The sequence below is a fragment of the Schistocerca serialis genome, chromosome 1, assembly GCF_023864345.2.
Source record: "Schistocerca serialis cubense isolate TAMUIC-IGC-003099 chromosome 1, iqSchSeri2.2, whole genome shotgun sequence".
NCBI lineage: Eukaryota > Metazoa > Arthropoda > Insecta > Orthoptera > Acrididae > Schistocerca > Schistocerca serialis.
The window spans coordinates 35050023-35077054 of NC_064638.1; the positions used below are offsets into that span (position 1 = coordinate 35050023).

General features: G+C 40.4%; 1 protein-coding gene across 3 annotated transcripts in view; it reads right to left on the minus strand.

Moving 5' to 3' along the window:
• Window positions 1-203: 203 nt before the first annotated feature.
• The window catches only part of LOC126461146 (calcium-binding protein E63-1), a 577618-nt gene continuing 550789 nt past the window's right edge, over window positions 204-27032 (minus strand). For all 3 annotated transcript variants that reach the window (XM_050095973.1, XM_050095974.1, XM_050095975.1), the window contains 3 exons: window positions 9244-9395; window positions 8341-8452; window positions 204-616 (listed from right to left, as the gene is read on the minus strand). In XM_050095973.1, the coding sequence (XP_049951930.1) occupies window positions 594-616; window positions 8341-8452; window positions 9244-9395 (287 nt within the window). In that variant the 3' untranslated portion in view covers window positions 204-593. The remainder of the gene's footprint in view (window positions 617-8340; window positions 8453-9243; window positions 9396-27032) is intronic.

Here is a 27032-nt window from a genome sequence, read left to right on the forward strand (position 1 = left end):
AGCATAGATAATACATTATTAACAGAACTGGAATATGCTGTCCTACAGGAAGCTGAAAAATGGAATGAAATGGAAAAGAACTATGCTAGCCAATTACCTGCAGTTTCCCAAGAGGAAATAATATTGATAATGCTACAATTGTGTTTAAAATTTATTTAACCTTCATTGTGTACAAATGAAAGGAAATAATAATTGATAATATATTGAATTTAGCATGTTGAATTTATTTATCTCAGAATCTGTACAAAATATTTTGACAGTATGTAACTATCAGCAACTACATCATTCATTTAACTTGAAAAAAATAACAGCTTTTGAATATTATTTTACATCATTATTACCAGATAACTGGAGTTACTTGTACAGTATTATAAACAATTGCAACAACATAATAGGCACATTACAAAATATATACAATATCCTTAACAAAAATAAGTGTGCATTTATGTAAACAATGTCAGCACTACCATTACAACTGGCTGTCATCACTTTTACATTCATTTCAATAACAAAAATTTAGCTTTGCAAAGGTAACAGCTGTATTTCACAGTGATGTTAGAATATGATGCTACTCACACAGGTTTTGTCTTTCTTTACAAGAGGAGCCGTGCAAACTCTGAAATGAAAGTGAATCAGTGTTAATTTGACACAATATTTTTCTTTGTTATGTACTAATAACTGTAACATATTTTTGAAACAAGTTGATAGGTTCTTTAGTATTTTGAATTTCATTAATGTATAAAAGTTCTGGTTGAGAATTAAGAATTGCTTAGGAATAAAGGAAAAGATTCACCAAAAGGCAGAAGTTCTGCATTGTTGATAGATATCCAAACAAAAGGTATGGAGCTTTGCTAGCTTTTGGAATGAACTTCCTTTTTCAAGCTTGTAGGAAAAACATGCACACACACACACACACACACACACACACACACACACACACACACACACAGAGCTGTCTCCCAACACTGTGCTTAGTCGGCTGACAGCACTATCCTGGCCCATGGTGAATGTACTGGTGTGAGGTGGGGGTGTGGAGTGGGATGAAGTTAGGAATGGAGAGAGGTGAGAGGCAGGGAGGGGGTTGGGGAAAAGCATCTGGCAACTCGTAGAAAAGTGAGGAGCCATCTGTGGGCTAGTTAAGAGGCAAAGGTAGAGGGGGCAGGTGGCAGACGGCTGACAACTAGCTGACACAAACTGGGTAGGGTACTGGGGCAGCGGCTGGTCCCCCCCCCCCCCCCTCCCCACTCACACACACAACTGTTTGGTGGGGGTGGGGGGTGGGCAGCAAGTTAACTATGTTTAGGACAGGGAGGTTACAGGAGTGAAGCATGTGCTGTAAGGATAGCTTTGATCTGCGCAGCACAGAAAAGCTCATGGTGGTAGGGAGGATGCAGGTGGCACAGGCTGTGAAGCAGCCACTGAAATCTCACATGTTGTGCTCTGCTGCTTTTTGTGCGTCTGAGGGTCCATCTTGCTTTTGGCAAAAGTATGGCAGTGGCCAATCACTCTAGTTGACAGCTGGTCGGTTGTCATATTTATGTAAAACACTGTGCAGTGGTTTCAGCAGAGCTGGTATATAACATAGCTGCTTTCACAGTTGGCCTGGCCTCTGGTGGGGTAGGATAAGTATGTGACAGAACTGGAGTAGATGATGCAGTTTGGTGGATTGGGCATTTTGCATCTGGGCCTTCCACAGAGGTGTCATCCCTGTGGCAGGGGATTGGGAGTGGGAGTGGCATAGGGATGGACTAGGATGCTGTGGAGGTTGGATTGGCGGCAGAACACTTTGGGAGGGGATGGTAGTATCTTGGCTAGGATATATCTCATTTCGTGGCACGAGGAGACCTAATTCACAGACATACCGCCCGTGTCATATGCCCATACATACCTGATCCTTACATCCACTGCTAGAACCAACCACAAAAACATGACCTCCTTGTCACCCAACACCATTCAGGACTGGAATAATTGCACCACATCCTTTGTCAGGGTCTGATCATTTATCATCTCTGAAATGAGGGACATCCCATCCGAGATACTTCCTTTCCCTCCCAAAGTGGTGTTCCGCTGCCCACCCACTCATCCTCCACAATATCCTAGTCCATCTCTATGCCACTCCCACACCCAGTCCCCTGTGACAGTGATCGTAACCCCTGGGAAGACCCAGATGCAAGACCCGCCCAATACATCCACCCAGTGCCACCTTCTTCAGTCCTGTCACAGGCTTATCCTACCCCATCAGAAGCCAGGTGACCTGTGAAACAGCCATGTTGTATACCAGCTCTCTTGCAACCATTACACTGCATTTTAGATTAGTATGACAACCAACCAACAGCTAGAATGAATGGTCACCACCAAATTGTTGCCAAAAACAAGGATCCTCCCCACCAACACCAGCTACTCTCAACTGTGCAACTGTGCAACTGGGAGCTATCCTTTACATCACATCCTTCCTGGCTAAACCGAAGGTAACTTGCTTTTCCCCCACCCCCACACTCAATTGTGTGTGTGTGTGTGTGTGTGTGTGTGTGTGTGTGTGTGTGTGTGTGTGTGTGTGGGCGTGCACATGCATGCATCTGTGTTTTGCCTACAAGTTTGAAAAAGGAAGCTAATTCTGAAAGCTAGCAAAGCTCTGTATCTTCATTTGTGTACCCATCGACTATGCAGCACTTCTGCCTCTCGGTGAATTTCATAAATGTGTAACTCGACAGACTTCATATGTTATAACAAACAATGTTCTATGTCTTGTTCCTAATGCCATTGAGTGGCACACTGTCATAGATTAGATTAGTACTTGTTCCATAGACCATGAATACAACACTTCATAATGATGTGGAATGTGTCAGGTTAATAAAAGGTGTCTACACAAGATATTACATTACACAAAATATTACATGACATATATGGGGGGCAGGAGGGGGGGGGGGGGGAGCAATTGGGGAAATTACCCATTTACTATGTCCAAAAATTCATCTAATGAGTAGAAGGAGTTGCCATTAAGAAATTCTTTTAATTTCCTTTTAAATGCTATATGGCTACCTGTCAGACTTTTCATGCTACTAGTTATGTGACCAAAGACTTTTGTGGTTGCATAATTTACCCCCTTCTGAGCCAAAGTTAGATTTAACCTTGAGTAGTGAAGATCATCCTTTCTCCTAGTGTTGTAGCCATGTACACTGCTATTACTTTTGAATTCATTCGGATTGTTAATAACAAATTTCATAAGAAAATACATATATTGTGAGGTTACAGTGAAGATCTCTAGCTCTTTAAATAAGTGTCTGCAGGATGATCTTGGATGAGCTCCAGCAATTATTCTGATTACACACTTTTGAGCAATGAACACTCTTTTACTCAATGATGAGTTACTCCAGAATATGATACCATACGAAAGCAGAGAATGAAAATAGGCATGGTAAGCTAATTTACTGAGATGTATACCACCAAAATTTGCAGTGACCCTAATAGCATAAGTAGCTGAACTCAAACATTTCAGCAGATCTTCAGTGTGTTTTTTTTCAGTTCAACCCTTCATCAATGGACACACCTAGAAATTTTGAATATTCTACCTTAGCTACCGATTTCTGATCGAAGTCTATATTTATTAATGGCGTCATTCCATTTACTGTGTGGAACTGTATGTACTGTGTTTTGTCAAAGTTTAATGAGAGCCCATTTGCAGAGAACCACTTAATGATTTTCTGAAAAGCATCGTCTACAATTTCACCAGTTAATTCTTGTCTGTTGGGTGTGATAGCTATACTTGTATCATCAGCAAAAAGTACCAGCTTTGCATCTTCTTGAATACAGAATGGCAAGTCATTAATATATATTAAGAACAGCAGAGGACCCAAGACTGAACCTTGTGGCATCCCATTCTTGATTGTACCCCAGTACGAGAAATCACCAGTTTTTTGCATATTATGTGAACTGCTTATTTCAACTTTCTGCACTATTCCAGTTAGGTATGATTTAAACCATTTGAGACTGTCCCATTCATACCACAGTACATGAGCTTATCTAGAAGTATTCCATGATTTACACAATAAAAAGCCTTTGAGAGATCACAAAAAATCCCAACGGGTGACTTCTGGTTACTCAGAGCATTTAATATTTCATTAGTGAAAGTATATATAGCATTTTCCGTTGAGAAACCTTTCTGGAAACCAAACTGACATTTTGTTAAAACTTTATTTTTACAAAGGTGTGTAGCTACTCTACAATACATTAATTTTTCAAGAATTTTGGGTAAGGCAGTCAGAAGAGAGATTGGGCAGTAGTTGTTGACATCAGACGTATCCCCCTTTTTATGCCATGGTTTAACAATGGCATACTTCAGTCTATCTGGGAAAATACCCTGCTTCAGAGAGCTATTACATATGTGGCTAAGAATCCCACTTATGTCTTGGGAACAAGCTTTTATTATCCTGCTGAAAATGGCAATTCCATGTGAGCTTTTATTCTTGAGAGAGTTTATTATCTTCCTAATTTCAGAAGGAGAGGTGGGTGGAATTTCAGTTGTATCAAATGGTGTGGGTAAGGCCTCTTCCATTTACTGCTTGCTTCTTCTAATGAACATTTAGGTCCTATTTTCTCTACATCATTTAAAAAATGATTATTCAAAATGTTTTCGACTTCCGGCTTGTTGTTTGTCAAGTTTCCATTTGCTTTGATGGTAATGCCATCATCCTCTAATCTTGGTTGCCCTGTCTCCCATGTAATAATATTCCAAATTGTTTCGATTTTGTTATCAGAGGTATTAATCTCAGACATGATGCACATGCTTCTGGTCTTTTTAATAACCTTTCTCAATGTAGCACAGTAGTTTTTATAATATTTAGCTGTTTCTGGGTCATTACTCTTTCTTGTTGTTAGATACAGTTCCCTTTTGTGGTTACAAGATATTTTTATTCCTTTAGTAAGCCAAGGTTATTTGCATGGTTTCTTATAATTAGATTTAACTACTTTCTTGGGGAAACAGTTTTCAAATTCTCTTACAAGTGTATCATGAAATAAGTTATATTTTAAAGTAGCATCAATTTCCTTGTACTCCTCATCCCAGTCTAACTGCTGAAGGTTTTCTCTGAAATTTCTAATTGTTGAGTCATTAATTGAATGCACAACTTTGGAGGATAGTTTTGAATTACTGAATGGAGCTATGTCATGTACTGTAACTAGCTGAGCACCATGATCAGAAAGGCCATTCTCAACAGGACAATAATTTATGTTTTTAAACTTATCTTGGTCTATAAAAGTGTTATCTATCAATGTGCCACTGTCCTTTACTACCCGAGTAGGAAAATTAATGACAGATGTCAAATTGAAAGAACCAAGCAAGACTTCCAGGTCATTCTTCCTACTACACTCTTTCAGTGAATCAACACTGACGTCCCCACAAATAATAATCTGCTTTCCCCTATCTGACAGATAGCACAACAAGACATCCAAGTTTTCCAGGAATAAATGAAAGTTTCCTGAAGGGGACCTATATACTGTTACAATTATAAAAGGGTCCTAGTTTAAGTTGACAGGCACATGCTTCTCTATGTTGCTCTAGACAAAACTTTTTTGTATCTAAGCTTTTTACACAGTGATGACTTTTGACGTATATGGCAACTCCTCCTCTCACCTTATTCTCTCTACTCATATGTGCAGCTAATTTATAACTACTGATATTAACCTTCTCCATATTAGACACAATGTGATGCTCAGACAGGCATAGTATATCTATAACATTTTCAGATTCAATGTCATCTAAACAAACCAGGAGCTCATCTACTTTATTCTTCAATCCCAGAATATTTTGGTGAAAAATGTTAACATTATTTTTTACTTCACTTTTGTGTGAATCTACTTTTTTCTTCAATCCACCAATATTTTGATTAAATATGGTAAAATTATTATTTACTTTCCTATTGTGAGAATCTTGTGGGTTTTGGACCTCTTTAACACCTGCTTGCCTGAACTTCTCATTGGACACTGATTTTAGTCTAAAAAAGAGGTACGTCCATGAGTACTAGTGTCTCCTATTAGGGATTTCGCCAACAACCCTGCCAGTTTACCCTTCCATTTCCTATTGAAGTGTAGGCTATGCCTTGTGAAATCCCCCCTATCAACAGCCTCGACAGGAACCATTCCAATGTCTGACAGAGTGGCCAGCCTACGCAACTGATCCAACTCCATATTTACTTTCCTGACAGAGTGGTTCAACTGGGGCTGCTCATGCCGCACGAAAGCAGGCACCAGCCCAACATTGGTATGGGTCATTGCAGGGGCTATTTTCACCAGGTCACACTCAATACTGTAGCCCTGATCCCTATCAATACTGTTTCACACTCCACCCACTATCATCACACATATCCTGAAGAATGCTTTTAGCTGTTAAACAATAGTAATATTAGGAATACACTATTTTTATCACAAAAAGAGGATTTACATAGACAAAAAAGTTGTTGTACTGTGTGCTTATTCACATGTGATGAAAAAGATCAAATTTTATTTGTCCTATTTTTTAAATTTAATGTAATGAAAAAAAATCACTTGGTCATTTATAAACTTATTGATGTGCTAAACCAATGTAATTGTCCTCCTTCTCATTATGTTTACTTATGTTTTATTTTGATTAACTAATTTTCTTGTATTATGGATTTTAAAAAAGCATTATAATACAGGATACTTAAATCTAATTATATTTATGGGTATGGTTATATTTCCACAAACTGCTTGAGTGGAACCCATAAAAACAAATCTTAATAGTTTTGATTACTTTTTCTATTTTTTAAACATCTCTGGTCTTATATGAATACCTTGGTTTCATGACTTTGAGTCCTAGTTCTGCTAATCTGTAATGCACTGATGTGAATAGGCTTGTTGCTTTTTTAGTACCATAATATCCCTGGAGGTGTTTGGAGTACCAGTGTGCCTGCAATCGGTGTGGTGTTGTCAGTTTGTCCTGGTGTCTGACCTTACAGACTGTCAACAGAGAAAATTGTTGCTTTTGCTCTGCTGGTGTACTCATGACTTTGGTTGGAAATCCACTAGGCATTTCTAGAGCTGATGTATCTAGTGCTGCCATGATACTACTAATGGGAAAACTTTTCTAGACTTCCTCAGAGAGACAGGAGAGTATTAAGGAAAATTGTTACATCCAATAGGAAGACCATTACCACTAAATGAACTACTGATCTTAATATGTGTCTAGAGAATGAAAAGTCAATAAAAATAGTGTGACAGTAACTTCACAAAAAATACTTTCATGGAAGACCTGCTGCTGCCGAACCCCCAATCTTTTCAAGGGCAAGTTGAAAAATTTGTTAATAGAAAGATGTTTATACTCATTAAAAGAATTCTGAGCTGCAGTACTGTTAGTTTATTCTTTTACATACTGCAGTACATTAGTGGTGATATTGATATAATTGGCTAATTGATGTATATAATCATTATATGTATGGAGTGATATATAATGTGCTACTTGATGTATATATCCATTCTTGGAATGACATGATATTGAAATAATTGTACAAAAAACGACGATGTCCAAGACTGCAAAGTTAACATGGACAAATAAACATTATTATTATTATTATTATTATTATAAATCTGGTGAATGCAATGAAGAGATTTTAGTAGTTCAAGGAACATGACAATTCTGTGACTAGCAATCTGTACGGCACTATAACATTGTCCAGTGAGTGTGCTTTTGTATTAGTAGGGCTTGTTTATGTATAATGAACACACAGAGCTCCATACAATCCAGATAGTATTTTTCAAACTGTGAAGCATGGTGGAGGTTCTCTATGATTGTTTGAACTGTCAAATAGTTATTTTTAATGGACCCTAAGTTCACACAGAAAGAAAATCTAAATTTATGAAACATTAAATGTGACCATAGTAATTCAGTGATGAATTAGGAGATTACATATTTAAAAATGTTCCCACTCACAACTGAAAATACCCCATGCTGTGATGATAAATATGGTCATAGAACATTAGTAGGCCTCTGAAATCACTAAATGTGATACTAATGAAGCCATTGTAGTCACAATTAGAAGAGGGGTAAATGTAATGGTATAAAAGCTCATTAATCACAGTTAAAGACTTAACTGTGGTTGCATTGAAGAGGACTCGAGATGTTTTGGATCCCGGAGGTGGCCCAGAGCATCAGTTATATGAGGCATGTAGTCATATTACTGAAAATTCATTCTATTGTTTGTGTTCCACTCAAGATTTTCCATTATTATGTTCAATGTTGTTTCGGAAAAGTTTACTAATGTACAACAAATGTCTGTCAGCTTCAAACAAATCTGAGGCAGTACTCCAGGACACAAAATGATACATTACCTTCATAGTTGATCCTGCCATCTCGATCTACATCAGCCATAGCCAACATTTCATTCAGGTCTCCTTCTGTTACTGTCTCTCCTATCATATCCATGGCTGACTTGAGCTCATCCTGGAAGAGATAAGGGGTATAGTTAATTCACAGATTCACATCTGTTAGTTACTGAGTACTTAGTTTATGCTTATATAACTATGAAAATAATCAATTTCTGACAATATCTACTATCAAAGTGGTGGCAGGAGAACATGCATATAAAAAAAGATTTTAATTATGCAAGCTTTTGGTGACAGTGGCTTCTTCTTCCATCAGAATGGTTGAAGGGGATGGAAGAGGGGTGAAGGGAAAGGGAGAGGCAGTTTTTGGAAAAGTCACCCAGAACTTCACATCAGGGGAGACTTATGAGACAGGATGAGAAGGAAACAGTGATTGTTGGGGACTGCACTGGATGAGATTTGAAAATCTTCCACCTTCAAGCTCTCAGGTTTATGCTTAATTTAATATGGTACTGGAAAGTCCTTCGTGGAATATAAATAATGGAAAAGTAGATGAAACAATACAGTATCGTTAAGTTCATGACAGGTCCAGAAACTAAACTGGAAGAGTTAAACTGTAATTTTGGCACAATGTAGCCATGGAGGGTGCTATGGCTGAGTGGTTGCCTTTCCCTTGTTTTATGTACCACCCAGAAATTTGCTTTACCACAAAAAGATAACACACGCGCACAATTTCCTTTACTCCTTCTGTTATTTATACTTAATTTAATTTAGTAATGAATGTAAAGTTCTAGATCTAGAATGAAGGAACTTTGTTATCCTGGACTGTTTGAGTATCAGCAAACTTTAATGGGTCTAGAACATAAAATAATGAAACATCCAAACAAGTCAGCCTCTCTGTACCCTTACCTTAGTGATGTAGCCATTGCAGTCTCTATCAAAGACCCTGAAGGCAGCAATCAGGTCCTTGGTGACATCGTCATCCCCCTCAGTGTCCTGTGTCAAGGCCTGGATGCGTGCCACCCACTGGAGGAACTCAGCCTCGTTGATGAGCCCATTTTCTGAAACCACAGAGAATATATTCTGAATGAGACTGATAAGTACTGTGTATTGGACATACTGTAATGATAGATTGGCCAAGGATTATGAGATGCAGGAAATGAAAGTAATAAACAAAGGAAAATCCAGGATGGAATAACAACAACATTATGAAAGGAATTAATTGCTCCTCTCCATACAGACATAGGTGCTTGTGTGAATGTGTGTGTATTTTCTATTATAGAAAATGTCTTTTGGCATAAAGCTTATCTGGATAGCAGTCTTTTTGTTGTGCCTGTCTGCAACTCAACCTCTTCTCAATATGGTTAGTAGCAATCAATCCTTTTTATAATAAAGTAAAAATAAAGGCACGTAACACTAAAATGTTAATGGCACACAGCAAAAATAAAACTGATTTTTTTTCTCTTCTTCCTCTGTCTAGAAGAAGAAGCAATATCAGATACGTTCATTGAAGCAAATGAAATCTTTATTGCATGGAACCTCTTCTATGCAGGCAGCATCAACTATCAGGAATTATTTGTGATTTTGGCCATTCTGTAGTGTGTTGATACAATATCATAAATAAATAAATTATTTATTGTTACTATTTTATCTACTCAACATATAGAAATACAATGATGGTAATGAAGTGAGGATATCTATAGGAACAGCTCATCAGAATAATCAGAGATACTTCCAAGAGCAGCCATATTGAGTCATGTACTGTAGTAACGAAAAATGCACCCTGCCTTTATTAATTTTATCTTTTGACAATCTTTGTTCTAGAGAGTTAAAGTATGTTGTAATTTACTTGAGATATGAAAACTGCTCAACTAAAAATATTAATACTATTGAATGTCCAGAATTTTGTGTGTTTGATTTATGCATAGTTTATGAGACATTTGTAGTTTCTTCTAAAGAAAATGATACAGAAGGGGAGCAATAGCACATTTATTGACAAATTTATGAAATAATTCTTGGCAGGCTCTTGACAATTGACCAGAGATGGTGTCACAATTACACAATCTTATTTTTATAACAAAAGTGTCTACCAAAGCCATTGTCATTGCCTGAATATTAATTCACAATGTAAAATCTAGACATTTCTGTGAGGCACATTTTAAATGATTTTTCTGGCCACAAGGACAGTTGCTGATACCAAAGTCAAACAGTGTCTCTCAAAATGCCGGGGCAAACCACATTAATAAATGATGAAACTCTTGAAATGTGACTAGAATGGAAAGAAACCATAATATGTGATACAGTGACAACTACTCTGTGCCATACTTCATTGTGGTTTGCAGAATCTGTACATAGATGTAGCATACCTTTTTTTATTCATAATGTATCTGTGCCATGCACTTCATTGTGGTTTGCAGAGTCTGTACATAGATGTAGCATAGCTTTTTTTTATTCATAATGTGACAATAGTGATAATAGTGATCCACATTACCAAATTAAGTTTTTTTCTGCACTATACATGAAGTGTCCAAATATTTCTGCAGAAAATATTAAGGTATCTTTTCCAGTTCTGTTGGGTCAAAAGCTGGTGTGTAAACAGTAAATTTTCCAATAGAAATAAATCACTAGTAAGATAATAATATTTCAACATATCTTTCCTCACTTTATGGGATTAAACACGAAGAGGAGGAAGGTGACTAGGAGACAATCTTTCAAGGTCACAGCTGCATAACAGTGTGTCCAATAAGGCTGCAGATCCTTGGTATGTACAGGGTGATTATAATTAAAGTTAAACTTTCAAAACACTGTAGAAATAACACCACTGGTCAGAATGATGTCAAATTGCAATGGAATATTATCGGAGAAGGGGGAAAACATACGGCAGAAGAAAAAAAATAGTGTGAAAATTGGTCAATAGATGGCACTGTATGTGTCAGAATAAGTAAATGGAAACACCTGTCATATGCACGACCCATTAAAGTTGGTATCAACACACCGGGTACATGGCATATCCTCCTTTCGCATTTGCAGCATTTGCAACTGTCTCAATGCAGTATCATGCCATGATGATGACTGTGCATGTGTCGCTCTGCAGAAGTTCCAGACATTGAAGGCATTGGTCCAATGACTGCTGTGGATCTGGAAAAAATGATTTGGAAATTCGAAAAGACGGGTTCTTTTGCCGTGCAACCTGGTAGAGGGAGGAAACAAATTGATTCGACATCAGGGGAAGCAGTGGCTACAGCAATGTGTGAGGAGGTGAGTGGTGGTGTGAAAACTTGTAGCGCATGGAGACTTGCCTGAACACTGGACATATCTGTGAGCATGGTCCATAAAATCCTACAAAACATCCTTCTTTGCTATCCATTCAAAATTACCCATGTGCACGATTTGCTTCCTGTTGACCTGGCAGCAAGACAGAACTTTGCTTTAGAATTTCTTGCGTGCATGGAAGTGGACTATGATTGGTCGTGGAAGATTTTGTGGACAGATGAAGCTCACTTCCATCTGACAGGATATGTCAGTACACAGAATTGTCAAACATGGGCAATGGAAAATCCACATTCAAATCAACCAGTACCACTTCATCCTGAAAAAGTCACTGTGTGGCACAGGTATACAGCATTATTTATCATAGGGCCGTATTTTTTAAAAGAGACAGGTGCTTCTGGCTGTTACCTGTACCATCACTGGTAAACACTATGAATGTCTTTTGTGCAACCACGCCTTCCAGCTCTCCAACAGTGTGGATGTGTGGATGGGATCATTTTTATGCAAGATGGCACACCTCCGCACATTGTAAATCCAGTTAAGCAGCTGCTGAAGTGTCATTTCGGAAATACTAGAATTATCAGCTGCCATTTCCATACAGCCTGGCTATCCTAGTCACCTGATCTTAATCCGTGTGACTTCTGGCTGTGGGCTACATGAAAGATGTTGTGTTCAGTGTTCCAATTCCAAACTTAGCTGCTTTGAAGGCATGCATTGCGCAACACATTCTGGATGTCATCCCGGTAACACTTCGATCAGTTGTGGAACATGCAGTTCCTCAATTTCAACTTGCAGAAAACAGTGGACAGCCTATTGAACATGTTTTGCGACAGTCACATGGAGATTAATAATCTGATTTGATTTTGATTGATGCATTTTATGTGATTTTTTGCCTCAGGGCAATTAAAAACCAATGTGATCAATGCTTTTTATGTGGTTTTTTGCCTCAGGACAGTTAAAAACCAATGAGATTGATGTTTTTTATGCGGTTTTTGGCCCCAGGACAATTAAAAACCGATTTTTCCCATCTGATGTGCTATGACCTTGCCGCGGTGGATGGGCTTACATAACAGTATCTCACCTATACAGCACACTGAGTAGTAAAGCTTGTTTAATGTCAAACATACACCTTATGCATTGTTGCATGATTCATTTGTCGTTTGTAGTCAACCACTATTAAATTATGATGCTTACAGCGCTATCTATTGCTACATTTTATAACTAGTTTTTTTTCTTCTGCCATACATTTTCCCCCTTCTCCGATAATATTCCATTGCAATTTGATGTCATTCTGACCAGTGGTGTTCTTTCTACAGTGGTTTGAAAGTTTAACTTTAATTATAATCACCTTGTATGTATTATCATTTCAGACAGAAGAAACTAAAAATCAGTTCTAATGTCAATGGCATAAGAAGTAGGCTATTCAAAGTGCCTGGAGACATGGTATCCATTACTTTTAACGATGTAATCAAGAATAAAGGTACTCAACTGGAAAGCATCTTGAAAGCTAAGTTGGTGCTTTACAATGCTGTACTAAGAAAAGCGTAAATGAAGCATGAAAATCTGTCAATGAAATATCACTGATATTTGCAGTTCATTACCAATGATTAGCCTTCTGTCAGGTGTGGTGTTCTCCACAAAAACTTAGGGCTTGGTGTACCAAATTGATCAAATTGCTTATTCTTAAGTATCTTTACGGAAAGACAAAAGAGTACAACGATGACATTAATCATTCAATTGTTTCTCATCACTGTTGTTCAACGGTAACAAACTACAAATTTTATCACAATCAGGGCAAAAAGTATCAATGTTCCTCAAACAGCTTGGCTTTTGATTCATTTTGCAACAATATTTTGTCAATCTTTACCATGTTGATATTACACATTTTTCTTTTGTCCCCAGTTTTGTCTCCTTTATTTCTGCTTTTGCCTTCTGCTTCTTCTTCACACAGTGTCCTATAACACTTTTAGACTCTACTGAAAATCTATTTGAATGCCTGAGGTGTCCAAACATGTTTGAACCAAATGAGGCAAAAGTAACGCATGAGATGGATGTTTCAGGAACCCTTTTCTTCTTATACAGTTTTCATTGTTGCTAATATAAATTACTTGTGCATTGATTTCACTCATATTGATCACTGAAAAAATGTAACCATGGGCCAATGGCACAAATTTCTTGCATCATTGTATGAAGTGGTCAACATATCCATAACGACAGCTCCACAGTTGGTGCCATTATAATATGTTACAATGTGTGTCCTGTATCAGAGTCTATTGAATTATTCTTATGCAAGCTTGATGCCAGGGTCACTCACTTCACTTTTTTGAGAACATAAGAAACTAGAATACAGGTTTTCTCCAAAAAGCGAACTGTGGACAGCTCTTCCATACTGGCATATAACTCTCAAGCATTTCTTTGTTCTTCATCGTCCCAACAAAAGATAAGAGTTTTTCTTCTTGATTCTTCTATCAAGTAGCTGGTAGATCAGTTGCCTGCATTTCTGACAATTGAATCACTGTTACCTTGTCACATCTGAGGTGCCGCATGATGAATCTGAAATATTTTATCATCATTATGAGGTAAAATTTTTCAGTGCTATTCCTGTCAGGTCCTGACAAACCCTCTAAGTTTTACGTGTTACTTCTGTTAACATCAGCAGAACACAAGAGACCAATGAAAGCTTTCAGTCCCATAACATCTGTTGGCTTTATGTCTTTCTCATGATGAAATGAAGCTATTGACATTCTCAAATATTGATTTGTATGCAGAGCTGTGTGAATGATATGATGTCATCTCTGACGAAATTCCAGCATTCCAAAAGCGTTCTCATGGTTCTCACTGGACCTGAAGGTCTAGGTAACTTTCAAATAATATTGTGGCCCTGATCTGTCCTCTCTATGATGGTGTAACTTTATTCTATTTTGTCTCCTTGTGCCTTCCAAAAAATATGGTAATGGTTGTCAATGTCAAGTACTTCCTCGTTATCTTCACTGTCATCTTCCTCCTTCTGAATCTTCCTGCTGAACTTTATCGTCACAGCCTGTTTCCACTATATCTTCAAAATCCATTTGAATTTCACTATTATCCTCTACAAACTACAATATTTGGATTTTTTCAATATGTTTTGGGTTGAGGAGATTACATTGTCTGATCAAAAGTATCTGGACATGATGTAATGTGCAATTGGCCACAAGATATTGTGAGAGACAGACCTGCCAGTATAAAGGGAGGCAGGGAGTTTTGAGTTCCCCCACAATACCCTCCAAATAAATTCCCAGTAGGGAGACATAAAAACTCAACACCACAAAAATACTAATAAAGATGTAAATAGCATAACACAACCCAAATTCCTGAAAAGAGCAACAAGATGCTTTCATGGAGCCTAACCCCTCCACACAAGGGAAAGGGAATGAAACATTTAAAAAATAATTAAAAAAATGTGTTGGCAGTAGAAAGGCAGCAGCAGCAGGAGGGGTTGGTTGAGAGATCTCAGTGACTTTGTAATTGTGCTGCTTTGCTGGAAGTCATCTGAGCAACACATCCATCAGACACATTTCAACCCTTCCGAAGCCACCCAGGTTGACTCCTGGCGATGTGATTATGAAGTGTAAAAATGCACGAATAATCACAGCTAAACTAAGACCAAGCAGACCTCATATAGTGACAGGCAGGAACTGTCAAGCATTGCAGAGGGTGGTTATAAAAAATCACATGAGATCAGCAGGCAGAATCACTAGTCAGTTCTAAAGTGCTCCAGCAGTCCATACCTGATCCCAATGGAACATCTTTTGGCTCTTGAGGAAGAATTGGGTGTCATTCCTCCACAGACATTCAGACGCCTGAACAAAAATCTCCCCAACAGAGTTCAAGCCATCATACAGGAAGTAAAGGGCAGACACACGACATAATAACACCCACCAACAGGAGTCTAGATACTTTTGATCAGTTAGTGTTACCGAAGCCAGCCACAGTCAAATACATCCTACCTAAATTAATAAAATAAGTCAATTGTGCAAAGCACATCAATTTGATGTTTGATATTCAGACACCCGTCACAAGTGATTAAACATTCCAGAAAAAAAATGTGTTTTACAAAATGTGATTAGAAAGTCTTAAGAATGGATCCGCAACTGCTTACTGGTTTGGAGGGCAGGTACATGGAGGGTGGGGAGTGAGTCATTGCCTTGTCCTTGAGTGCCCTCTGACAGGAAACTACATTTCCTTTATTCAGTTCATCATGGCAGCTGGTTGCGCGCAGGTCTGTTAGGGCTTGTTGCCGGATTCTGTCTGCATGAAAATGGACATAAAAATGGAGCAATGAGTTTGTTTGAATTTTTGTTTTAAAACCAGGAAATCAGCTTCTGAGACTATTAACAACAGCTTTTCGAGATAATTGTATGAGCCAATCAAATGTTTTTGTCTGGTTCAACAGATTTAAAAATGGCCGTGAATCATTTGAAGATGAACCACAGTCCGGCTGTCGTTCCACCTCAGAAACGAGTGAAAATGTTATGAAAGTTCATGATTTAGTGTTCTCTGATCATGGACTTACAATTAGGGAGATGTCTGATGAACTTAATTTAAGTTTCTATGCAGTTCAGTCAATTTTAACTGAAGATCTGAACATGTGTCGTGCATCCGTGAAATTCATTCCAAAAGTGTTGTCAAGTGACCAGAACAATACTGACTTGAAGTGTGCCAAGGACTGATTAATCGGACTAAAGATGACCCATATTTGTGAAATAGGGTAATTACAGGTGACAAATTGTGGGTATATGGATATGATCCTAAAACCAAAATGCTGTCTTCGCAGTGGAAGACTCCAGGTTCACCATGACTGAAAACAGCACCTCAAAGTTGGTCGTAGGTGAAGACAATGTTGGTGACTTTTTTCGATTCTACCAGTATTGTGTATCATGAATTTATAGGAATACTAAAAATGTGTCCTCGAGCGTTTGTGCGAAAAGGTGTGGAAGAAAAGGCCTGCATTGTGGAAAGACAGGAGTGGGTGCTACACCATGACAATGCTCCAGCACATCGTGCCTTCTCCATCATTGAATTTTTGATGAAATTCAACATTCCTGTGCTTCCACAACCACCATATTCCACTGATTTTGCCCCTGCTGACTCCTACATGTTACCTAAACTGAAATTTTCACTGAAAGGGAAGCGATTTGACTTGATTGAAGGCATCCAGGCAAATATGGAGAACATCCTTAACACATTTCAGGAAAAAAATTTCCAGGAGTGTTTCCAAAAGTGGAAACACAGTTGGAGTCAATGTGTTCAGTCAGAAGGGGACTATTTTGAAGGAGATGCATCACAGTAGCATGTAAGTACCACCATTGTACAATTACAAGCCTACTCTTAAACCTTTTCAATCACACCTTGTACATTCTAAAGTACCTTTGTACTGTTTATAACATTATGGTGATAACCAAATAAATGTATTGTTCAGAGGAATTGGGAATGGGAGCAGTATAACAAACTGATAGGGGGAAAGTGAAGTTACTGGTGGGAAGGTATCATTGCTGTCAATGATTGACAAATAAATGACAGACAATTTCAAATATATCAGATTGATCAGCCCAAAGGAAAGTTAAAATAACACAACATTTCATAATAGCTCTTCAACATAACAACCTACCTGATATTCAAAGATGTCTCTACCTCAACTGTTTTTCAAAAACAAACTTTTTGCCAGCAGTTTGCTCATTTAGGCCAAAACTATAGCATTCACCAGTAGTGTAAAAATAGTTTAAATAAAATCTGTCATGAAAGGATCAAAGATGTGGAAGAAGAAAAAAGTTCTTCAAAACATGCTAACTATGAAAAAAGGTGCAACAAAATCATAGTTATGGGTGTTTATTTCTCTTTTTCTCTGTATGATAACTGGCTTATAACCGTTAAAAAACACATAAAAATGTAAGATGAAGCGTCTAAAAAATTGACATGCTCATATTAATCAAAGGCAGATCCTTCACCACAATAAATGCATCACAGATTATAGCTAAATAGCTCTGCAATTGGTTCACAGCTTACACTTATGTCTGGGTCAAATACAATCTCATTCTCACATTATGCAACATGAAAGAAATAAAAATGGCCCCCTGGTGCCAGCAAGAGACAGTCAATGGTTATACGGCTATACTCTAAATGAAGCAATGCACATAAAATTTCTTAGAGTCATTGTGTATAAAAAGTTAAAATGGAGTCAGTTTATGGATAAGTTGATCTCTCATTTTGCTTAGCTCAAGAACATAGTGCTACATTACATTGCATATCTTCACTCCTTGTTGTCTTGTGAGGAATGTAGTTAAATTAAAGAAAACATTCATTTAGAAGAAGTAAGCTACCCAGACATCTTGCAGATGATTCTTGACAGATCCTGGGAACCTTAAACTCACATTTCAATAGTTTCATTCCTTAATAGCAGTTGTTGCTAATACAGGAACTCTCTTTCATTAGGCAGGTGATTTACATAAACATAATACAAGACAGAGAAATAATTCCTATGTACACCATATTTCCTTTTCTAGGGTTCAACGTAGAATTATTATATTAATTCAAGAAAACCTGTAAATTTACAATGTACCATATTAATCACTCTTTCTACAAATTGCCTAAGTTTGGGGGTAAAGGATCCTGTTTGGTGCATGAAAATACCAATTTGTATGAAAAGTAGATCTCTGTTAGATGCTCAACTTGGAATAGAAAACAAACAACAACTTTTTAATAAAAGAGAAGAAGAAGCAGATCTTCTTGATTTTAATTACTTTTTCTTAATAAAATGGAAACCTATGTACAAAGAAACCAACAGCTTCCCTTATAATTTTACCATATTAAATTTAGCCTCAGTAAACCCAAATAATTCACAGCAATTTACCAATAGTTAGTCGTAAATGTTATAATAGGTGCTTTTCTTTGTTTAACTTGATTTACTCCACATCCATGAAGCTTCTCCTTCATGATGGTAAGTAAGGTAAGTTAGTTATGGATATACACTGCCTGACAAAACACTGAAGCATCTACAAGAGTAGGGATAAAAAAATGAAATTTCATGAGTTTAAAGAGTTATGTGATCTTATTTCAATGATTTCAAAATCAAGTCAAATTTACAAATAACTTGACAGTATAAGCCTATTTATCAGTATGATATTACACCTCCTCTGGTCTGGATCCATGCACTCATTCAGTTGGCAAGGGTGTCATAAAGCCAATGTACCATTGCCTGAGGCAAGCTGGCCCACAGCTGTTGTAGCTAGTCTCAGATATCCTTGAAACTGGCCCTGGGAAGGGGTTGATATCCTACCTGGTCCCTCACATTTATTGGGGACAGATCTGGGGATCTTGCTGGCCATGAAGCTACCTCAACATCACACAGGCAGTCTATATAGACACGTGTCATCCATATACTATCAGCTGTGACCTGAAGTCATATACAATGGTTCCCCACAGCAAGACGTGAAGAATAACACCACAGAGCATCGACAAAACATTGGAAGGAAGAGACCTCTCCCCAGGTTGCCACCATACTGACAATAGTTATCCAGGATAGAACACAACTACATTTTATCAGTGAACATAACGCAATTCCATTCATCAGCAGTACATGCCTTAGTGGTCATGGCACCTCTTCAAACACAGGAGTTTGTGCTGTGGTATTAGGGGCATCCTATGCGTGGGACGGTACTTTCCTAGTCCAGCTGGAATGGTCTTTCTGTACTGAACCACAAACACTGATGTCAGTGTTGCAACAAGGTGGCGTTTGCATACTCTCCCATTGCAAAGTGGCTCCGAGCACGAGTGGACTGTGTCACAGCCGCTCACCATTCTACGTATACTGTGGTGCTCGTGGTGCTGAGGCCCTAGAGTGTGGCTCATTGGGCATGCTTCATCGGGTCTGCTGGGCCACTATCAGCCTCTCATGGAAACTCGCAATTGGATTGATATGACACTGGTGGGTTGGTATCAATACATGATACCACATGTTAACTTGGCAATAGCAGGTAGGCCTTCATACAACACTGCTGATGCTGAGATTGACAATTCCACTGTCATAAGGTAAACATATGTTATAGAACTGAGTCAACAGGTACATAAATAAGAGCTTGTTCATTGTTGATGCATGCTTGCGCGTACACACACACACACACACACACACACACACACACACACACACACACACACACACACACACACACACACACACGGTTACCTTGTCCCAGCCAGCCCCACTACTGTCTTGACACTTTTTCCAGAGAAGTGTTACTGATGGAAGAAGGATACCGATGAGACTAGATACTTTGAGTCAAAAGCCGATCATTCATCTTCTGAGGCCAGGCTAGCTGTAACCTGAAAGCTGTGAATGTTTAAACAATTTTGAGGGTACGTCGGAACTCTAGGACGCAAGTCGTGGGCATTATTGGTTTCTGATGCCGTAATTTAGTGATGTGTAGTGATGCAACAAACTTACTCTTTCAGTACAGAAAGCATACAAGGTTTTGCAGGTGCGTTCCCATGTGTGGATGTTGAATTCTGATCGGTTTCACTGGTTCTTTGTGTGCGATTTTTGCGACTTTGTGAGCGAGCACATAAATTGAAGTGATTGGCCTTACATAAGACGATGTCGCCATTAGCTAGCTGGATCAGGGAAGTGATGGACATGACAAGGATCAATTAATCTGCATTCTGTTTGCGGAAATTTGAAGTGCTTTCGTTTCTATGTGTCATTCGAATCATGTAGTTGTGAACTACTACCCTGTTTTATCTCCATGAAGATTTATCCAGAAATTACAAGTGTGGTCCCACCGCCAGACACGAGACTTGCTAGGTGGTAGCCTTTAAATCGGCCGCGGTCCGTTAGTATACGTGGAACCCGCGTGTCGCCACTATCAGTGATTGCAGACCGAGCGCCGCCACACGGCAGGTCTAGTCTAGAGAGACTCCCTAGCACTCGCCCCAGTTGTACAGCCGACGTTGCTAGCGATGGTTCACTGTCTACATACGCTCTCATTTGCAGAGACGACAGTTTAGCGTAGCCTTCAGCTACGTCATTTGCTACGTCCTAGCAAGGCGCCATATTCAGTTACTATTCTGAACAGATAATGTTGTGAATCATGTACCGTCAAGAGCGACGTTCACCATTAATGGATTAAAGTTAAGTATTTCTTTCTGGATTCTAATTCCTTGTCATGTTCCAGACCTCACGTCAGTATAGTTCTTCCCTCTCACGCCAGCCTGCGAGAGCTAAAACGCGTGCATTTCGGCCTCCATTAGTAACAACAAGGATCCATTTAGAGACGGTATATTAACTGTCAGCGTTTGACATTCATCTGTTGTTGAAGAAAAAAAAAAGCCTCCGCCCGAACACGCAGTGAAGGCCCAACAGTACCGACCGGCTGCCGTGTCATCCTCAGTCCACAGCCGTCACTGGATGCGGATATAGAGGGGCATGTGGTCAGCACACCGCTCTCCCGGCCGTATGTTAGTTTACGAGACCGGAGCCGCTACTTCCCGATCAAGTAGCTCTTTAGTTTGCCTCACAAGGGCTGAGTGCACCCCGCTTGCCAACAGCGCTCGGTAGACCGGATGGTCACCCACCCAAGAGCTCAGCTCGACAGCGCTTAACTTCGGTGATCTGACGGGAACCCCGTTGGCCATCTGTTGTTAACCCTAGTGCATGTTCTGAGTTAAGACATAATAAGCGTCTCCATGCCATCCAGCAAGGATTCCTAAAACATGTCAAGCGATAACCAGTTTGCGCTTTTCTCTCATGACATCCTGAAAGTCATGGATGACGAAACTCAGGTGGATTCACTTCCGCAATAGCACTCACACACACACACACACACACACACACACACACACAGCCCAACTTTATTGACAACATGGTGACGCGTCCCTGTTTCGCACGGCCTGCACAAAGTCACTACCGCGGGCGCCTTCTCAGGCGTAGCGGTAATTCTGTTTGCGTGACCGTGCATAGAGTTATGATTTACAATCAAAAAACCACGTTAGCTACCGGTAACTGGATGTCATTAGTTTCATATAAATTACAAGATTCAAGCAGCAGGCGCCACTTGCCGGCGTACTACGGCGCCTAAAGGCGTAAGCGGAGTGCCTGACCTCGACCCTCTAACACTGCGAGCCGTGGATGAAAGGCGCGCTGCTTCGGCAGGGCCTCACTTCTTGGCTCGGCTGTGGCGTCAGTCCATCCCAACACCAGTTCCTAACAGCACCCTTCACGTACAGAAAAAAAACCGCGGCTTAGGACTGGAATTCGATAGCTCAGTCAACTTGCACGTTCATAAATTACATAACACGAACCTTCCTCGTGAAGCAATGTATCTATCAATGAAAATATTGTCGGAATTCCTGCAGTAGTTATTTAGACAAGCCGTCATACATAGACAGAAAAAGGTGGCGGGGGACACTAATTTATAACATGTACATAAGGAGAGTGTGTGTACGGGGTGGTTATAATTAAATTTTCGCTACTTGAGAGGTGTCCCCAACAAAAACGAGTGATCGTAGGACAATGAACCTTCGTGGAAACATTTGTAAGGGTTCACGGAAGAGAAATAGCGAATAAAACACTGAAAGGAAGGCATTTTACTTTCCACACGAGACGGTAACATTTACACTACTGGCCATTAAAATTGCTACACCTAGAAGAAATGCAGATGATAAACGGGTATTCATTGGACAAATATATTATACTAGAACTGACATGTGATCATATTTTCACGCAATTTGGGTGCATACATCCTAAGAAATCAGTACCCAGAACAACCACCTCTGGCCGTAATAACGGCCTTGATACGCCTGGGCATTGAGTCAAACAGAGCTTGGATGGCGTGTACAGGTACAGCTGCCCATGCAGCTTCAACACGATACCACAGTTCATCACGAGTAGTGACTGGCGTATTGTGACGAGCCAGTTGCTCGGCCTCCATTGACCAGACGTTTTCAGTTGGTGAGAGATCTGGAGAATGTGCTGGCCAGGGCAGCAGTCGAACATTTTCTGTATCCAGAAAGGCCCGTACAGGACCTGCAACATTCGGTCGTCCATTATCCTGCTGAAATGTAGGGTTTCGCAGAGATCGAATGAAGGGTAGAGCCACAGGTCGTAACACAGTTGAAATGTAACATTCACGGTTCAAAGTGCCGTCAATGCGAACAAGAGGTGACCGAGACGTGTAACGAATGGCACCCCATACCATCACGCCGGGTGATACGCCAGTACGGTGATGACGAACACACGCTTCCAATGTGCGTTCACCGCGATGTCGGCAAACACGGATGCGACCATCATGATGCTGTAAACAGAAGCTGGATTCATCCGAAAAAAATTACGTTTTGCCATTCGTGCACACAGGTTCGTCGTTGAGTACACCATCGCAGGCGCTCCTTTCTGTGATGCAGCGTCAAGGGTAACCGCAGCTGCTGCAAACTTCGTCGAACTGTTCGTCCAGATGGTTGTTGTCTTGCAAACGTTCCCATCTGTTAACTCAGGGATCGAGACGTGGCTGCACGATCCGTTACAGCTATGCGGATAAGGTGCCTGTCATCTCGACTGCTAGTGATACGAGGACGTTGGGATCTAGCACAGCGTTCTGTATTACCCTCCTGAATCCACCGATTTCATATTCTGCTAACAGTCATTGGATCTCGACCAACGCGAGCAGCAATGTCGCGATACGATAAACCGCAATCGCGATAGGCTGCAATCCGACCTTTATCAAAGTCGGAAACGTGATGGTACGCATTTCTCCTCCTTACACGAGGCATCACAACAACGTTTCACCAGGCAATGCCGGTCAACTGCTGTTTGTGTACGAGAAATCTGTTGGAAACTTCCCTCATGTCAGCAGGTAGTAGGTGCCGCCACGGGCGCCAACCTTGCATGAATGCTCTGAAAAGCTGATCATCTGAATATCACAGCATCTTCTTCCTGTCGGATAAATTTCGCGTCTGTAGCACGTCATCTTCGTGGTGTAGCAATTTTAATGTCCAGTATTGTATTAATTGCCTACCATGTTTACGTCCCAGGTTACCAAAGTTGCTGGGTACGACTACCATCTGCATCCGTGACAGCTGGGAACCACACTAGAGACTGTTGTTCAGCTGCCCAAAACAACGGTGGACCACGGAATGTTCAGCTGTCGTGACACAGCTCGTACACTGCTTGAAGATAGCACATTGCGTCCAGCATTACCAGCCATGGCAACAGTAACTTCTTCAACAGTCTGTGGCGCAACTGGCCGTCGGCCTCTCCCAGGGGTAATTCCCAAATCACCAATTAATTGAACTTCCGAATCATGTTCTTCAACTCAGGTGCGGAAAGAGGACCTCTCCGTATTCCTTTAATACGTCGATACTCGCGAGGAGCAGAGCAGTATTGCTGTAGTTTTGCTAAAAGGGCGTTCGAGAAAAGCGCTGCTCACTTTTTTCAAATGGTTCAAATGGCTCTGAGCACTATGGGACTTGACTTCTGACGTCATCAGTCCCCTAGAACTTAGAACTACTTGAACCTAACAAACCTAAGGACATCACACACATCCATGTCCGAGGCAGGATTTGAACCTGCGACCGTGGCGGTCGCGCGGTTCCAGACTGTAGCGCCTAGAACCGCTAAGCCACTACGGCCGGCGTCCACTTTGTACAGACCCATGTTGACCGTCTGTAACCGTAATGCTTGTGTTTCAACTCCACGTCGCCATACCAACACTGGCAGCTAACGGCAAGTCGTGATACTAACACTGAAAATGAAACGATCGTATGGCATTTATGGCCGGCACATTCCCTTCGGGCTTCGGCCGCCGCACTGCAAGTCTTTTTAGTTTGCGCCACTTCGGCGACTTGCGTGTCGATGATGACGAAGGGCACACAACACCCAGTCCCCTGCCGGGAATCGAACCCGGGGCCCCATGCGTGCTACGTGGTAACGCTACAGCTGCGCTACGGAGGCGGACATACTAACGCTAATAACAATGAATATTCTGCAGCGCACAGTCTGAACATCATTCCTATGAAGCCGAGTACCCATACGGTAAACAGTTTTCCGTCCAGTGGCTTAAGTAGCGAAAGTGTAATTATAACCACACTGTATGCATGTACGTATACCTTCCGTAATAATAATTTCGTGTGGCTCGGTGTCGTGACGCAAGTCTCACTACTGGAAAGAACTTCAGCAACTTGTGTTTCCGTAGCCAATTATTCAACCGGGAACAGGTGACCTACAATTCAACATGGAATCCGAAAACACGTTTCGTTTCTGGCGAATCTCCTCATTATTGAGAACTGATTGCTATGTTACAAAGAAAGAGATAAAAATGTGTGTTTTGCCTAGGATTAGATCGCGCAGTCTATTGGTTTCCAAGTCCACACTTTACCGCTAGACCATGAAACACGGCTTTGATTCTTTCGCATCTGGTAAATGTCCACATCATTGGGAAGTGAATGCTTCGTTAAAAGACAATGAAAATCCATCCTGTTTCAGTTTTCAGGCACAAGCTACGTACCAGGCCCAACCTGGAGTTACTCCTCGCCGGCCGGTGTGGCCGAGCGGTTCCACGCGCTTCAGTCTGGAACCGCGCGACCGCTACGGTCGCAGGTTCGAATCCTGCCTCGGGCATGGATGCGTGTGATGTCCTTAGGTTAGTTAGGTTTAAGTAGTTCTAAGTTCTAGGGGACTGATGACCTCAGACGTTAGTGCTCAGAACCATTTGAACCAAGATTCTGCTCAAGCTATTCTGCTGTCCGGAATTGAGGCGGCTGTACCGTTAGATGGCAATGCCATCGTTTTCACAGCCGCTGACTTTAATTCATCGTAGTTCAGGCAGTCTCCACGAAATACTAATGAATTACATACACGAACCTTACTCAAGAATCACTGTCAACAGTAGATGAAAATCCTTGCACTAGTTCCTGCGATTAACCCACACATACAAACAGAAGTGAGCGGACAACTTCAGTTTACACAGGATGAATCAGTACACTCTCTGAAGAGTGATAGTATTGGTGATTCTGAACAAAAATCTTCAAATGAACATATGCCCTTTTTTTAACTGCGTCCCACATACAGGTGCTGAAAAATCACAGGTGTCAGCGGCATGTCCTTCTGACCAGCACTCACGTATGAATATAACCAAAGCGACATAGGCTATGTACTGTCGTCTTTACTGACCATGTGAATGCGAACTTCACTTGTGCTTGGTAGGGTCCTACAAGTGTAAGCATTGTGTACCTCACGTCTCACTACTACAAAGGTTGCACCAGTGTACTGAAGTGTTGTTACGTGTGCAGTCAAACCTTCATGGCTCAGTACAGTGAAAACTCCCAGGTCTTCACACATACGGATTTTGCAAAGGGAATTCCAGAGCCACTGTTCACGAATACGAGCTGTGATTTCCTACTCGCAGACTTCCGAATAGCGGGGCATTTGACAGATTGCGCCAGTTCGGTACACTTCTCAGCGTATATGTTGTCTTTGAACATAATATCCAACATGAGCTTAGTGAACTTGAGAACATTCTTGAGATGCTAGAATGCAGCCCAAGTACCAGCCCTAGAAGAACTGATTCACAGCTTGGTGTTCCACAAACACAGGTGTTGCGCACAGAGCAGCGTCTGCGTCCGTATCATCGGTAGAGCGTGCGACGTTTGTTTGCATGTAGGAGATGATGCAAAACGAAAGGAATTCTGTCAATGGGTCATTGCCAACGAACGCTGTTTTCCACGTATTCTGTTCACTGATGTGTTAACAATTACCCGCAACGGCATCAACAACATGTGCTACTGTAATGTATGGCCAGATGAAAATGTGCATGTTACTGTGGAAACAAATTTTCAGCGACGTTTCTCAGTGAAAGTGTGGTGCGATATTACTGATGACTATCTCGTCGTTGTTTTAGTTAACTATCGTAACTGATTACGGTATCTTGTCTTTCTTCAAAATGTATTGCCGGAATGCTTGGAGGATATTACTTTGGCAATTGTATGTGCATTCAGGATGACTGAGCTCCCGCACATTCCACACATTTGTTCTGTTCCCCATTGTTTCCACCAGTTTCCTTGAAAACTGTTGAGAACAGGATATATGTTCATATGATTTTTTTTTCAGAATCACTAATACTATCAACCCTCAAATCAGATGATCATATGGGGTACCAAACGAAGTCTGCGACTGTATTGAGGATTTCTTGGTAGCGAAAATGCGATAAGTTATCATGGACTGGAGAGACAAAACGATGTATAAGTAACTTCAAGCATATCCATGGAGGTGTGTTGAGAGCCTTGTTGTTCATGTGTAGTAATGACCTGGCAGACAATATCAACAGTAACCTCAAACTTTTTTGCAGATGATACTGTTATCTACAACGAAGTCCTTTGTGACGAAAATCTGCACAAATATTCACTCAGGT